This window comes from Babylonia areolata, chromosome 35, assembly GCF_041734735.1.
Source record: "Babylonia areolata isolate BAREFJ2019XMU chromosome 35, ASM4173473v1, whole genome shotgun sequence".
Classification (NCBI taxonomy): Eukaryota; Metazoa; Mollusca; class Gastropoda; order Neogastropoda; family Buccinidae; genus Babylonia; species Babylonia areolata.
The window spans coordinates 27,052,954-27,065,453 of record NC_134910.1 but is presented as its reverse complement, the minus strand read 5'-3'; the positions used below and the strand labels follow the sequence as shown (position 1 = coordinate 27,065,453).

At 44.8% G+C, this 12,500-nt stretch overlaps 1 protein-coding gene across 1 annotated transcript in view; it reads left to right on the top strand.

Moving 5' to 3' along the window:
- The window catches only part of LOC143278047 (uncharacterized), a 45,680-nt gene that overhangs the window by 21,617 nt on the left and 11,563 nt on the right, over positions 1-12,500 (top strand). The window contains exons 3-4 of the mRNA XM_076583058.1: positions 9,242-9,532; positions 9,570-9,742. Coding sequence (XP_076439173.1) covers positions 9,242-9,532; positions 9,570-9,742 — 464 coding nt within the window. The remainder of the gene's footprint in view (positions 1-9,241; positions 9,533-9,569; positions 9,743-12,500) is intronic.

Sequence of the window (12,500 nt, the reverse complement as noted above, 5' to 3'; positions counted from 1 at the left end):
AAACAACAGCTTTTGCACTTGTTTGTGGGTTGGTGTCTTTCGCTTCCAGCCACTGTTTGTATATTGATTTCTTACTCCACCAAACCTCTGAAAAAAAGAAAAAAAAAAATTATTGTTGAAACTTATAAGATCGTCTTCTCGACTGTACGCGGTTTCTTTTCAATAAAACAGTGTCTACTGACTGGGGGAACTAATATCGTCTGTTGCGAAAGGAAATAAATGATTTGTGAATGTGCATTTTTTTTTTTTTTTGCTTGGTTGCTCGTGTGTGTGTGTTTGCTTTTTGGCATCACTCATTTTTGTTTTTACATAGTGTGCGTAAAAGACTCTAATGTGCCCCCTCGGGCGCACGTGAACTAAACCTCTTGCCTTGCCTTGCTTTGCCTTGCCTTGCCTTGCTTTGCCTTGCCTTGCTTTGCCTTGCCTTGCCTTACTTTGCCTTGCCTTGCCTTGCTTTGCCTTACTTTGCCTTGCCTTGCCTTGATTTGCCTTGCCTTGCCTTGCTTTGCCTTGCCTTGCCTTACTTTGCCTTGTCTTGCCTTGCTTTGCCTTACTTTGCCTTGCCTTACCTTGCCTTGTTTTGACATGCTTTGCCTTGCCTTGCCTTGTTTTGCCATGCTTTGCCTTGCCTTGCCTTGCCTTGCCTTGTTTTGCCTTGCTTTGCCTTACCTTGCCTTGCTTTGCCTTGCCTTGCCGTACCTTGCTTTGCCTTGCCTTGCCTTGCCTTGCCTTGCCGTACCTTGCTTTGCCTTGCCTTGCCTTGCTTTGCCTTACTTTGCTTTGCCTTGCCTTGCTTTGCCTTGCCTTGCCTTGCCTTGCTTTGCCTTGCCGTACTTTGCCTTGCCTTGCCTTGCCTTGCCTTGCTTTGCCTTGCCTTGATTTGCCTTGCCTTGCCTTGCCTTACTTTGCCTTGCCTCGCCTTGCTTTGCCTTGCCTTGCTTTGCCTTGCTTTGCCTTGCCTTGCCTTGCTTTGCCTTGCCTTGCCGTACCTTGCTTTGCCTTGCCTTGCCTTGCCTTGCTTTGCCTTACTTTGCTTTGCCTTGCCTTGCTTTGCCTTGCCTTGCTTTGCCTTGCCTTGCCGTACTTTGCCTTGCCTTGCCTTGCCTTGCCTTGCCTTGCTTTGCCTTGCCTTGCTTTGCCTTGCCTTGCCTTGCCTTGCTTTGCCTTGCCTTGCCTTGCTTTGCCTTGCCTTGCCTTGCCTTGCTTTGCCTTGCCTTGCCTTGTTTTGCCATGCTTTGCCTTGCTAGCTTCAATCCTCCTCCCGTTACCCTGATCGTTTTTTTTTAATGTTGTTGTTGACTCACTTGTGTAAAACCAAGTGAGTGTATGCAATAAACCCGCTTCGGTTGCCTCTGTGTGTGTGTGTGTGTGTGTGTGTGTGTGTGTGTGTGTGTGTGTGTGTGTGTGTGTGTGTGTTCTTCAACAAGTGAATAATCCGATTTATTTTTTTTGGGTTAAAATACATTATCTAAAAACAAGCAAATAAACACGTTTATCGATCTTCCCAAGTCCGTAAGTTGATAAATGAAAAAAAAAGTTTACAAGTAAATATCTTGATAAGTATATAACGTCGTCAGTCAGTAAATTAAACCTAGGAAAATAATGTATCAAAATAGCAATGACATTCAGTTTCTTTCTTTTTTTTGTTTTTGTTTTGTTTTTTTCGAAAGTTTTTTTGTGTTTTTTTTTTGTGTGTGTGTTTTTTTTTTTTGTTTGTTTGTGTGTTTGTTTTTTTTCTCAAGGCCTGACCAAGCGCGTTGGGTTACGCTGCTGGTCAGGCATCTGCTTGGCAGATGTGGTGTAGCGTATATGGATTTGTCCGAACGCAGTGAGGCCTCCTTGAGCTACTGAAAACTGAAAAAAACTGTGGGAGAGGCTGCATTAAGAGTCAATAACTTAATGATAAATCACTTCGCAGGTCAGCAGACTTCACAAGTGAATAACTTCATCAGTCAAAAAAAAATTACTTAACGTCAGTAAGTTCGTAAGTCCAATACTTCATTAGTCAATATCTTCAAAAATAACTAACTTCTTAAGTCAATAACTTCATAACTTCGTAAGTCAATAACTTCATAACTTCGTAAGTCAAAAACTTCATAACTTCGTAAGTCAATAAATAAACCCGCTCAAGAAAGGAAAAGAAGAAGAAGAAGAAGAAGAAGACGAAAAAAAAGAGCATCAAAATAATCGTGACGTTCCTTTTTTTTCGGGTGGTAGGGGAGGTTGTGTGTGTGTGTGGGGGGGGGGGGATGTGTATGTGGGTGAGGGGGTTGGTTGGGGGGGGGGGGGGGGGGGGGAGGGAGGAGGGACGTGCGGGGTCAGGGGTCGAGGATCGGTAACGAAGCGTACATCATGCTGGACGTTTCGTTCGATAAATAACATCCCATCCCATGGCAGCCAATGACTGATGAGGAGACTATTCGCTGCCGGCCTGTCTCCTTTCACTGCGGGGTTATATATATATATATATATATATATATATATATATATATATATATATATATATATATATATATTATAAGGAACTCAAAAAGATGTATTGATGGCAGACACAGCACTCCTTTTGTCTTCATAAATCCTTTGCTGATCCATCATTTTCACGGAACTTTCTTCTTTTCGTTGCTTTTTGTGTGTGCTTTTTTTTTTTTTTGGTTTTTCTTTTGTTCTTTTCTTATATTTCTTTCTTTCTTTCTTTCTTTCTTTTTTCTTTCTTCTCCCAGTCGCATCTGTCTGACAATGCTGTCTCTGTGATGGGAAAGCTTAAAACCTTAAAAGAAAAAAACAACAACAAGAACCCCCCCCACCCAAAAAACAACAACCCCCCAAACAACAAAAAAACAACAGACCAGATGCGTACGCTGATCAGACTGATTTATACAGGCAGACAAGACAGACAGACAGATTAATAGTTGAACAGACGAGAAACGACATCTATGGATGTAAACTTGGTTAGAAATTTTCAATATAATTATTCCTGTGTCGAGCTTTCAAAATTGAGAGAAACGATGCTTTCATAGCATCAGTTTTGAAGCTGAGGTACGTTGTGACAATGTCAATAAAATTATATAGTTTCAAAGATACATTATGACAATATCGATATTTTTTTTTTCAAAGATAGGTATACACACGACAAAGGTATACACACGACAAAATATCGATATATAATCATTTTTCAGATATACATTATAACAATACTGACATATATTTTCCAATGTACATTGTGACAATATCGATATATATATTTTTTCAAAGATAGGTATACATACGACAAAATATCGATATATAATCATTTTTCAGATATATATAATAACGATACTAATAAATAATTTCCAATGTACATTGTAACAATATCGATATGCATTTTCAAAGATACATTATGACAATAGCAATACGCATTTTCAAAGATTTATTGTGACAATAAAACTAACATAATACATATCTTTTCGAAGATGCAGCAGCCCACGGAGGCTGGCAGTGGAATTCCAGGGAAGACAGTGGAGGGTCAGTGGAAGGGTAGGGAAGTCAGTGGATGGACAGGGAAGTCAGTGGAGGGTCAGTAGAAGGGTAGGGAAGTCAGTGGATGGACAGGGAAGTCAGTGGAGGGTCAGTAGAAGGGTAGGGAAGTCAGTGGATGGACAGGGAAGACAGTGGAGGGTCAGTGGAAGGGTAGGGAAGTCAGTGGATGGTCAGTAGAAGGGTAGGGAAGTAAGTGGATGGACAGTGGAAGACAGTGGATGGTCAGTGGAAGGGTAGGGAAGTCAGTGGATGGTCAGTGGATGGACAGGGAAGTCAGTGGATGGTCAGGGAAGACAGTGGATGGACAGGGGAAGTCAGTGGATGGACAGGGGAAGTCAGTGGATGGTCAGGGAAGACAGTGGATGGATAGTGGATGGTCAGGGAAGACAGTGGATGGTCAGGGAAGACAGTGGATGGACAGTGGATGGTCAGGGAAGACAGTGGATGGACAGGGGAAGTCAGTGGATGGTCAGGGAAGACAGTGGAGGGTCAGTGGATGGACAGGGAAGTCAGTGGATGGTCAGTGGGAGGGTAGGGAAGACAGTGGATGGTCAGGGAAGACAGTGGATGGACAGGGGAAGTCAGTGGATGGTCAGGGAAGACAGTGGAGGGTCAGTGGAAGACAGTGGAGGGTCAGTGGAAGGGTAGGGAAGTCAGTGGATGGTCAGTGGAAGACAGTGGAGGGTCAGTGGATGGACAGTGGAGGGTCAGTGGAAGGGTAGGGAAGTCAGTGGATGGTCAGTGGAAGGGTAGGGAAGTCAGTGGATGGACAGTGGAAGACAGTGGATGGTCAGTGGAAGGGTAGGGAAGTCAGTGGATGGACAGGGGAAGTCAGTGGATGGTCAGTGGAAGGGTAGGGAAGTCAGTGGATGGACAGGGAAGACAGTGGATGGACAGTGGAAGACAGTGGAGGGTCAGTGGAAGGGTAGGGAAGTCAGTGGATGGACAGGGAAGACAGTGGATGGACAGTGGAAGACAGTGGAGGGTCAGTGGAAGGGTAGGGAAGTCAGTGGAAGGGTAGGGAAGTCAGTGGATGGACAGTGGAAGACAGTGGAATGGTAGGGAAGTCAGTGGTTGGACAGTGAAATCAGTGGAAGACACGGAAAGTGGGAACGCTGAAAGCACTTCCAGGCAGGGTACTGCTACCCAGACGCTTAACTCACTCAGTACGGCCAGTCCTCTCTTCTCCTCTACACAGACCCCTCGGATGTCCAGTGGGTGTCTCAATGACCCAACCTTTAGCTTCCATCGTCAGAATTGTGGTATTCTTTGTCAACATTCACCTCTTCAGTATAAGAGCCTTCCGCTTGCAATATTTTGATGATGGTAACTGGGGTGAAACGCTGTTAACGTCGTCTCTTTCGCCGTTCGTATGGAGAGAGTTGGGTCATTCAGACACCCACTGGACATCCGAGGGGTCTGTGTAGAGGAGAAGAGAGGACTGGCCGTACTGAGTGAGTTAAAGACAATAGAACACAGAACACCGACCGAGGAACACCAAACACTCGGGAGGAAAAGCTATCCCCACTGCAGAGTGCAGAACCGGGCGAACAGCTCTGAAGAGAGGCAAGCAGACACGACTGCCTCCGATGCCAGTCGCGGGCGAAAAGCCTAGAATCTTGTCACTGACTGACCAGCTCAGGAAAGGTTGATCTCAGTTCAGTGACAGTCTGAACTGAGATACATAAGATTCCCGTGCAATCCGCACAAACCCACACCACTCTCCAGCTGAATGGGGTGGGAGAACAAGGAGGGGTTAACTCACTCAGTATGGCCAGTCCTCTCTTCTCCTTTACACAAACCCCTCGGATGTCCAGTGGGTGTCTCAATGACCCAACCTTTAGCTTCCGTCGTCAGAACTGTGGTATTCTTTGTCAACATTCACCTCTTCAGTATAAGAGCGTTCCGCTTGCAATATTTTGATGATGGTAATTGGGATGAAACGCTGTTAACGTCGTTTAAGGCACAGACACCTTGGTTTGTCATCAGATGTGACGACAATTACGATATCATTATATGCATTTGCAAATGTTCATCATGTTACATACCTTCTCCACGATACCCACTCAATCTGCTTCATACTGTGGATATGACCTGTGTGAATAAACCAATTTCATTTCCGTTTATGTCTGCCTGTCTCTGTCTCTGTGTCTCTCTGTCACTCCCCCCCCCCCCATCCCCTCTCTCTCTTCCTCGAAGAGTACATACAGTTTCGCAGATAGGAAAGCACGATCAAAAACACATAAACGTACATGAGCATCAACACACACACACACACACACACACACACACACAGTGGGGGTGAGGAGGGAAAGGGGGGGGGCAAGGGGGACGAGGGGACTGTTGAGGGAGAGTGCGGGGTGGGGGTGGCGCGGGGGGGTGGGGGTTGGGGGCAAGGGGGAGGTAAGAGGGAGGAGGTTACAGCGACGTCGGCAACGGTACTTCAAAGAATCGCATGGCATGATACTTGCCTGACCTCTGCCGCCTGCGGTCACATGTTCTGAATGGTTTGTTTGCTGGGGAGTAAAATTTTGACAGCTTGGACGCTGAAGGCTGCTTCTTCTGTTTATTCTTTTTCCTCTGTGGGCAGAAATACTGTCGATGAATAAGATGAACGAATAAACAAACAAACGAATAGATAAAGCACAAAACGAGCGAATAAATGAATAGGTAATGCCGTGACACGGAATGAATTAAGTTGACAACAACACACATAGGACCAGGCTCTCTCGTCACCCGTGCAACAAATTACATCACACTTTGTGGGCTCGTTTGCATTAGCTTTGGATGTTGTGTATTTCTTGTTGTTGTTGTTTGTCTTCTTCTTCTTCTTCTTCTTCTTCTTCTCCTCCTCCTTGTTGTTGTTGTTGTTGTTGTTGTTGTTCTTCTTCTTCTTCTTCTTCTTCTTCTTCTTCTTCTCCTCCTTGTTGTTGTTGTTGTTGTTGTTGTTCTTCTTCTTCTTCTTCTTCTTCTTCTTCTCCTTCTTCTTCTTCTTCTTCTTCTTCTTCTTCTTCTTCTCCTTCTTCTTCTTCTTCTTCTCCTTCTTCTTCTTCTTCTTCTTCTTCTTCTTCTTCTTCTTCTTCTTCTTCTTCTTCTTCTTCTTCTCCTTCTTCTTCTTCTCCTTCTTCTCCTTCTTGTTGTTGTTGTTGTTGTTGTTGTTGTTCTTCTTCTTCTTCTTCTTCTTCTTGTTCTTCTTCTTCTTCTTCTTCTTCTCCTTCTTCTTCTTCTTCTTCTCCTTCTTCTTCTTCTTCTTCTCCTTCTCCTTCTTCTTCTTCTTCTTCTTCTCCTCCTTGTTGTTGTTGTTGTTGTTGTTGTTGTTGTTGTTGTTGTTGTTGTTGTTCTTCTTCTTCTTCTTCTTCTTCTTCTTCTTCGTCTTCTTTTTCTTCTTCTCCTCCTTGTTGTTGTTGTTGTTGTTGTTGTTGTTGTTGTTCTTCTTCTTCTTCTCTTCTTCTTCTTCTTCTTCTTCTTCTCCTTCTTCTTCTTCTTCTTCTTCTCCTTCTTCTTCTTCTTCTTCTTCTTCTTCTTCTTCTTCTTCTTCTTCTTCTTCTCCTTCTTCTTCTTCTTCTTCTTCTTCTTCTCCTTCTTCTTCTTCTTCTTCTTCTCCTTCTTCTTCTTCTTCTTCTTCTCCTTCTTCTTCTTCTTCTTCTTCTCCTTCTTCTTCTTCTTCTCCTTCTTCTTCTTCTTCTTCTTCTTCTCCTTCTTCTCCTTCTTCTTCTTCTTCTTCTTCTCCTTCTTCTTCTTCTTCTTCTTCTTCTTCTTCTCCTTCTTCTTCTTCTTCTTCTTCTTCTCCTTCTTCTTCTTCTTCTTCTTCTCCTTCTTCTTCTTCTTCTTCTTCTCCTCCTTGTTGTTGTTGTTGTTGTTGTTGTTGTTCTTCTTCTTCTTCTTCTTCTTCTTCTTCTTCTCCTTCTTCTTCTTCTTCTTCTTCTCCTTCTTCTTCTTCTTCTTCTTCTCCTTCTTCTTCTTCTTCTTCTTCTCCTCCTTGTTGTTGTTGTTGTTGTTGTTGTTCTCCTTCTTCTTCTTCTTCTTCTTCTTCTCCTTCTTCTTCTCCTTCTTCTTCTTCTTCTTCTTCTCCTTCTTCTTCTTCTTCTTCTTCTTCTCCTCCTTGTTGTTGTTGTTGTTGTTCTTCTTCTTCTTCTTCTTCTTCGTCTTCTTTTTCTTCTTCTCCTTGTTGTTGTTGTTGTTCTTCTTCTTCTTCTTCTGCATTCGCATGTTGGACACCCAAATTGACTCGAATTAGCGTGTGTGTTTTATTAAATTTTTTTTTTTTAAAGTGTATGCTGTTGCTTTTTGTGCTGTTGCTGCAAACGGGTAGGCCTAGGCAGTATTTACAAGACAATTAAGGACCACATGATGAAATGCTGCTGCTGCTGCTGCTGCTGCTGCTGCTGATGATGATGATGATGAAATGGATACTTATATAGCTTCTATATAAGAGACCAAGCTCTAAGAGCTTTACAAACACAGGGTCATTTACACAACAGGCTGCCTGCCTGGGTAGAGTCGACTGACGGCTGCCATTGGACGCTCATCATTCGTTTCCTGTGTCTTTCAGTCAGGTTTCACTCTCTCTCTCTCTCTCTCTCTCTCTCTCTCTCTCTGTCTCTTTCTTCACACACACATATACATTTTTTGCGAGTATAACCATTTTGTTTATTTACCGCGCCATGTAGGTTGTCACACTCCGTTTTTTGGGGGAATGGCCGTACTTGGTATGTTCTTGTTTTCACAACCCACCAAACCCTAACAAGGATACAGGGATCTTTAACGTGCGTAATCCACCTTCTGCATGCGTATACACAAGAAGGGGGTTCAGACACCTGCAGATCTGCACATCTGTTGACCTGGGAGATCGGGGAGAAAAAAAAAAAAGTCTCCACCTTTTACCCACCTGAAACCTTGACCGGAATTCGACCCCGGAACCCTCAGATTGATGAAAGTCCAACATTTTAACCGCTCGGCTGTTGCGCCCATCAACAACCGTTTATAAACCAAGATAATAATTGTTTGATCTTGGATGAAACAACGATTTTTTTTTTCACACGCATTTTCAAAGCTGTTCGTGGTATACAGTTACATGTGCCTGAAACAGCCGTTGGTGTGCTCAGTAAAAGAGACCGCTGGTAGACCATGTAAGTATGCAGCATGTATGATGGAAATCACAACTCGATCTTTTTAACAGGTTATAGAAAACACGCCTGCTTTTCTGAAGGGGTCTTTTGTGAACCATGTACTACTATGCGTACTAACTTTATGTTCGTACCTTGTTATGTACTATCCCACCCAATATTCCTTGTGACCCCGGTACACTTGGTAATAAAGACATTCTATTCTATTCTACTACTACTGCTACTACTACTAGTAGTAGGGGGTGGGGGGGGGGGGGGGGGGGGGGGGGGAGGAGTAGGAGCAGCAGCAGCAGCAGCAGTAGTTCTTCTTCTTCTTTGTTTAAAAAAAACAAGTTTATGCAGGAGTGGTGTAGCGTATATGGATCTGTCCGCTAAGCCATTGATTTTAACGCCTCCTTGAAACTGAAACTGAAACTGAAACTGACCTGTGTGTGTGTGTGTGTGTGTGTGTGCGTGCGTGTGTGTGTGCGTGTGTGTGTGTGTGTGTGTGTGTGTGTGTTTGTGTGTGTGTGTGTGTGGCGTCCTTTTCTTTTACCTCTCCCCTTCCCCTTCCCCCATACCCCCTCATCGCCCTCAACACCAAAAAAAAAAAAAAAAAGGTTACCGGGTGGACCGCAACAAGAGCACATGCCAGCAGTGCCTGGGCTGCGGCCCACAGGAGCAGTACGTCAATTGCGCCGACATCCGTATCCTCACGGACCCCACCACCGCCCTCACCACCCCTTCCTCCTCCTCCTCAGACCCCCCGACGACAACAACCGCCACCCCTAGCCTCTCCCTCACCACCACCACCACCGCCGCACCTCCGTCCCGAGCCACCCCTGTCCCCGCGGCCACTACCACCACCACCACCAGCACCACCAGCAGCACCACCACGTCTGCTGAGAACAGTACAGGCTCTGGTGGTGGTGGTGTTGGGGGGGGGAGGGGGAGGAGGGGAGCTGGAGGAGTGCACGCCCCTGTCCAGGCTGGTGAAGTGCGAGGCCAAGGGCATCCACCGCCTGGTGCCCGGGATGCAGGACTGGTGCCTCAAGAACTGCCTGTCCGGAAAGTGCCAGTACCAGTTCTGTGCCTGCTTCTGCTTCTACACCCAGTTCAAGGTCAGTTTGTGTGTGTGTGCGTGTGTGTGTGTGTGTGTGGGGGGGAGTGGGGGAGTGTTGGTGGTGGTGACGGTGTTGGTGTTGTGTTGTTTGGGTGTGTATGGGGTGGTGGTTGTGGTGTTGTTGTGGTGTTGTTGTTGTTGTTGTGTGTGTGTGTGTGTGTGTGTGTGTGTGTGTGTGTGTGGTGTTTGTGTGTGTGTGTGTGTGTGTGTGTGGGTGGTGGTGGTGGTGGTGCTTGTGTGTGTGTGTGGGTGGTGATGGTGGTGGTGGTGGTGTGTTGTTGTTGTTTGGGTGTGTGTGTGTGTGGGTGGTGGTGGTGGTGGTGGTGTGTTGTTGTTTGGGTGTGTGTTGGAGTGGTGGTGGTGGTGGTGGTGGTGGTGGTGGTGTGTGTGTGTGTGTGTGGTGGTTAAGTGGGGGTTTGGGGCTGGAGGGTGTGGTGTGGGGTGTGAGGTATTGGGATGGAGGTTGGTTAGTGGCATGGTGTGTGTGTGTGTGTGTGTGGGGGGGGGTGGGTGGGGGGGGGGGGGCGGCGGGGTTGTTGTGTGTTTGTGTATGTGTGTGTGTGTGTGTCAGTGAGTGAGCGAGAGTGTGTGTGTGTGTGTACTGCTGAAGAAAGATTCGGAAGAGATTGTTGCAGCACTACGTCAGCAAAAAAAAAAAAAAGAAAAAAAAAGGGGGGTGGGGGGGGCAATGATTGTTTAATTTTTCTTGTTGGAAGAGGCTTTCCGTGTAATTTATTTCATGCAGCCAAGACAATCTGGTTAACTCTCTCCAAACGAACGGCGAAAGAGACGACGTTAACAGCGTTTCACCCCAGTTACCACCATCAAAATATTGCAAGCGGAAGGCTCTTATACTGAAGAGGTGAATGTTGACAAAGAATACCACAAATCTGACGACGGAAGCTAAAGGTTGGGTCATTCAGACACCCACTGGACATCCGAGAGGTCGGTGTAGAGGAGAAGAGAGGACTGGCCGTACTGAGTGAGTTAAACTTAAGTAATGTTGTAGGTATAGAGCAGGCAGACTGTTGGTGTAAAATGACTCGACTCTGTGTTCGTGAAGCGCTTAGAGCTTTTTTCTCCGACCCGACGATAGGCGCCTAATAACAATTCATATCATCATCATCATCATCATCGTCGTCGTCGTTGTCGTCATCATCGTTGTCGTTTTCATCATCATCATCATCGTCATCGTCGTCATCATTATCATCATCGTCGTCATCATCATCATCATCGTCGTTGTTGTTGTCGTCATCATCGTCATTATTATCATCATCGTTGTCATCATCATCATCATCGTCGTTGTTGTTGTCGTCATTGTCGTCATCATCATCGTCGTCATCATCATCATTGTCGTCGTTGTCGTTGTCGTCATCATCATCATCGTCATCGTCGTCATCATTATCATCATCGTCGTCATCATCATCATCATCGTCGTTGTCGTCGTCGTCGTTGTCGTCATATCATCATTATTATCATCATCGTTTTTATCATCATCATCATCGTCGTTGTTGTTGTCATCGTTGTCATCATCATCATCATCGTCGTCATCATCATCATTGTCGTCGTTGTCGTTGTCGTTGTCATCATCATCATCATCAGCTGTTCTCCAGATTCCTAGATCTTCCAGGTCTGTTGTCGTGCTGTGTGTCAAAGCTTGGGGGTCTGTCTGAGAATGGTTTTCCTGTCCACTCTGCAATGTTGTCAGTCCATCGTTTCTTGGTTGTTTTTTTCCCCTGTCTCCCCCTTTAACTTTGTGTGTGATTTTCGATTTATGTTCGTATCTTGTTATGTACTATCTCCCCCCAGAATTCTTTGTGATCCCGGTACTTGGTAATAAAGACATATTCTACTATCCCCCACAAAATTCCTTGTGATCCCGGTACTTGGTAATAAAGACATATTCTACTATCCCCCGCAAAATTCCTTGTGATCCCGGTACTTGGTAATAAAGACATATTCAACTATCCCCCGCAAAATTCCTTGTGATCCCAGTACTTGGTAATAAAGACATATTCTACTATCCCCCCCAAAAAATTCATTGTGACCCCGGTACTTGGTAATAAAGACATATTCTACTGTCCCCCCAAAAATTCATTGTGACCCCGGTACTTGGTAATAAAGACATATTCTACTGTCCCCCCGAAAATTCATTGTGACCCTGGTACTTGGTAATAAAGACATATTCTACTATCCCCTCCAAAATTCCTTGTGACCCCGGTACTTGGTAATAAAGACATATTCTACTATCCCCCCCCAAATTCCTTGTGACCCCGGTACTTGGTAATAAAGACATATTCTATTCTATATTCTACTCTATTCTTTGTCTTCTTCCCTCACCCGTTCCTTGGAGGACTGTATTGGGTCTTGAATGTTACTTTGCCCGAACCAAGCGTACCTTTCTGTTCTCAGCTGACCTCAGCAGGTCTTCATTGATTAGGAGGCTCCAATGAGCAGTATCATTATCAGTATCAGTAGCTCAAGGAGGCGTCACTGCGTTCGGTCAAATCCATATACGCTATACCGCATCTGCCAAGCAGATGCCTGACCAGCAGTGTAACCCAACGCACTTAGTCAGGCCTTGAGAAAAAATAAATCAATAGAATAAAGTAAAATAAAATAACAAAAATAAATTAATAAATAGATAAAATAAATGATTAAAAAATAATAGATAAATACATAAAAATACTACTACTACTAATAATGATATTTATAAGGCGCAAAATCTTGATGAAGTCAACTCAATGCGCACAAAA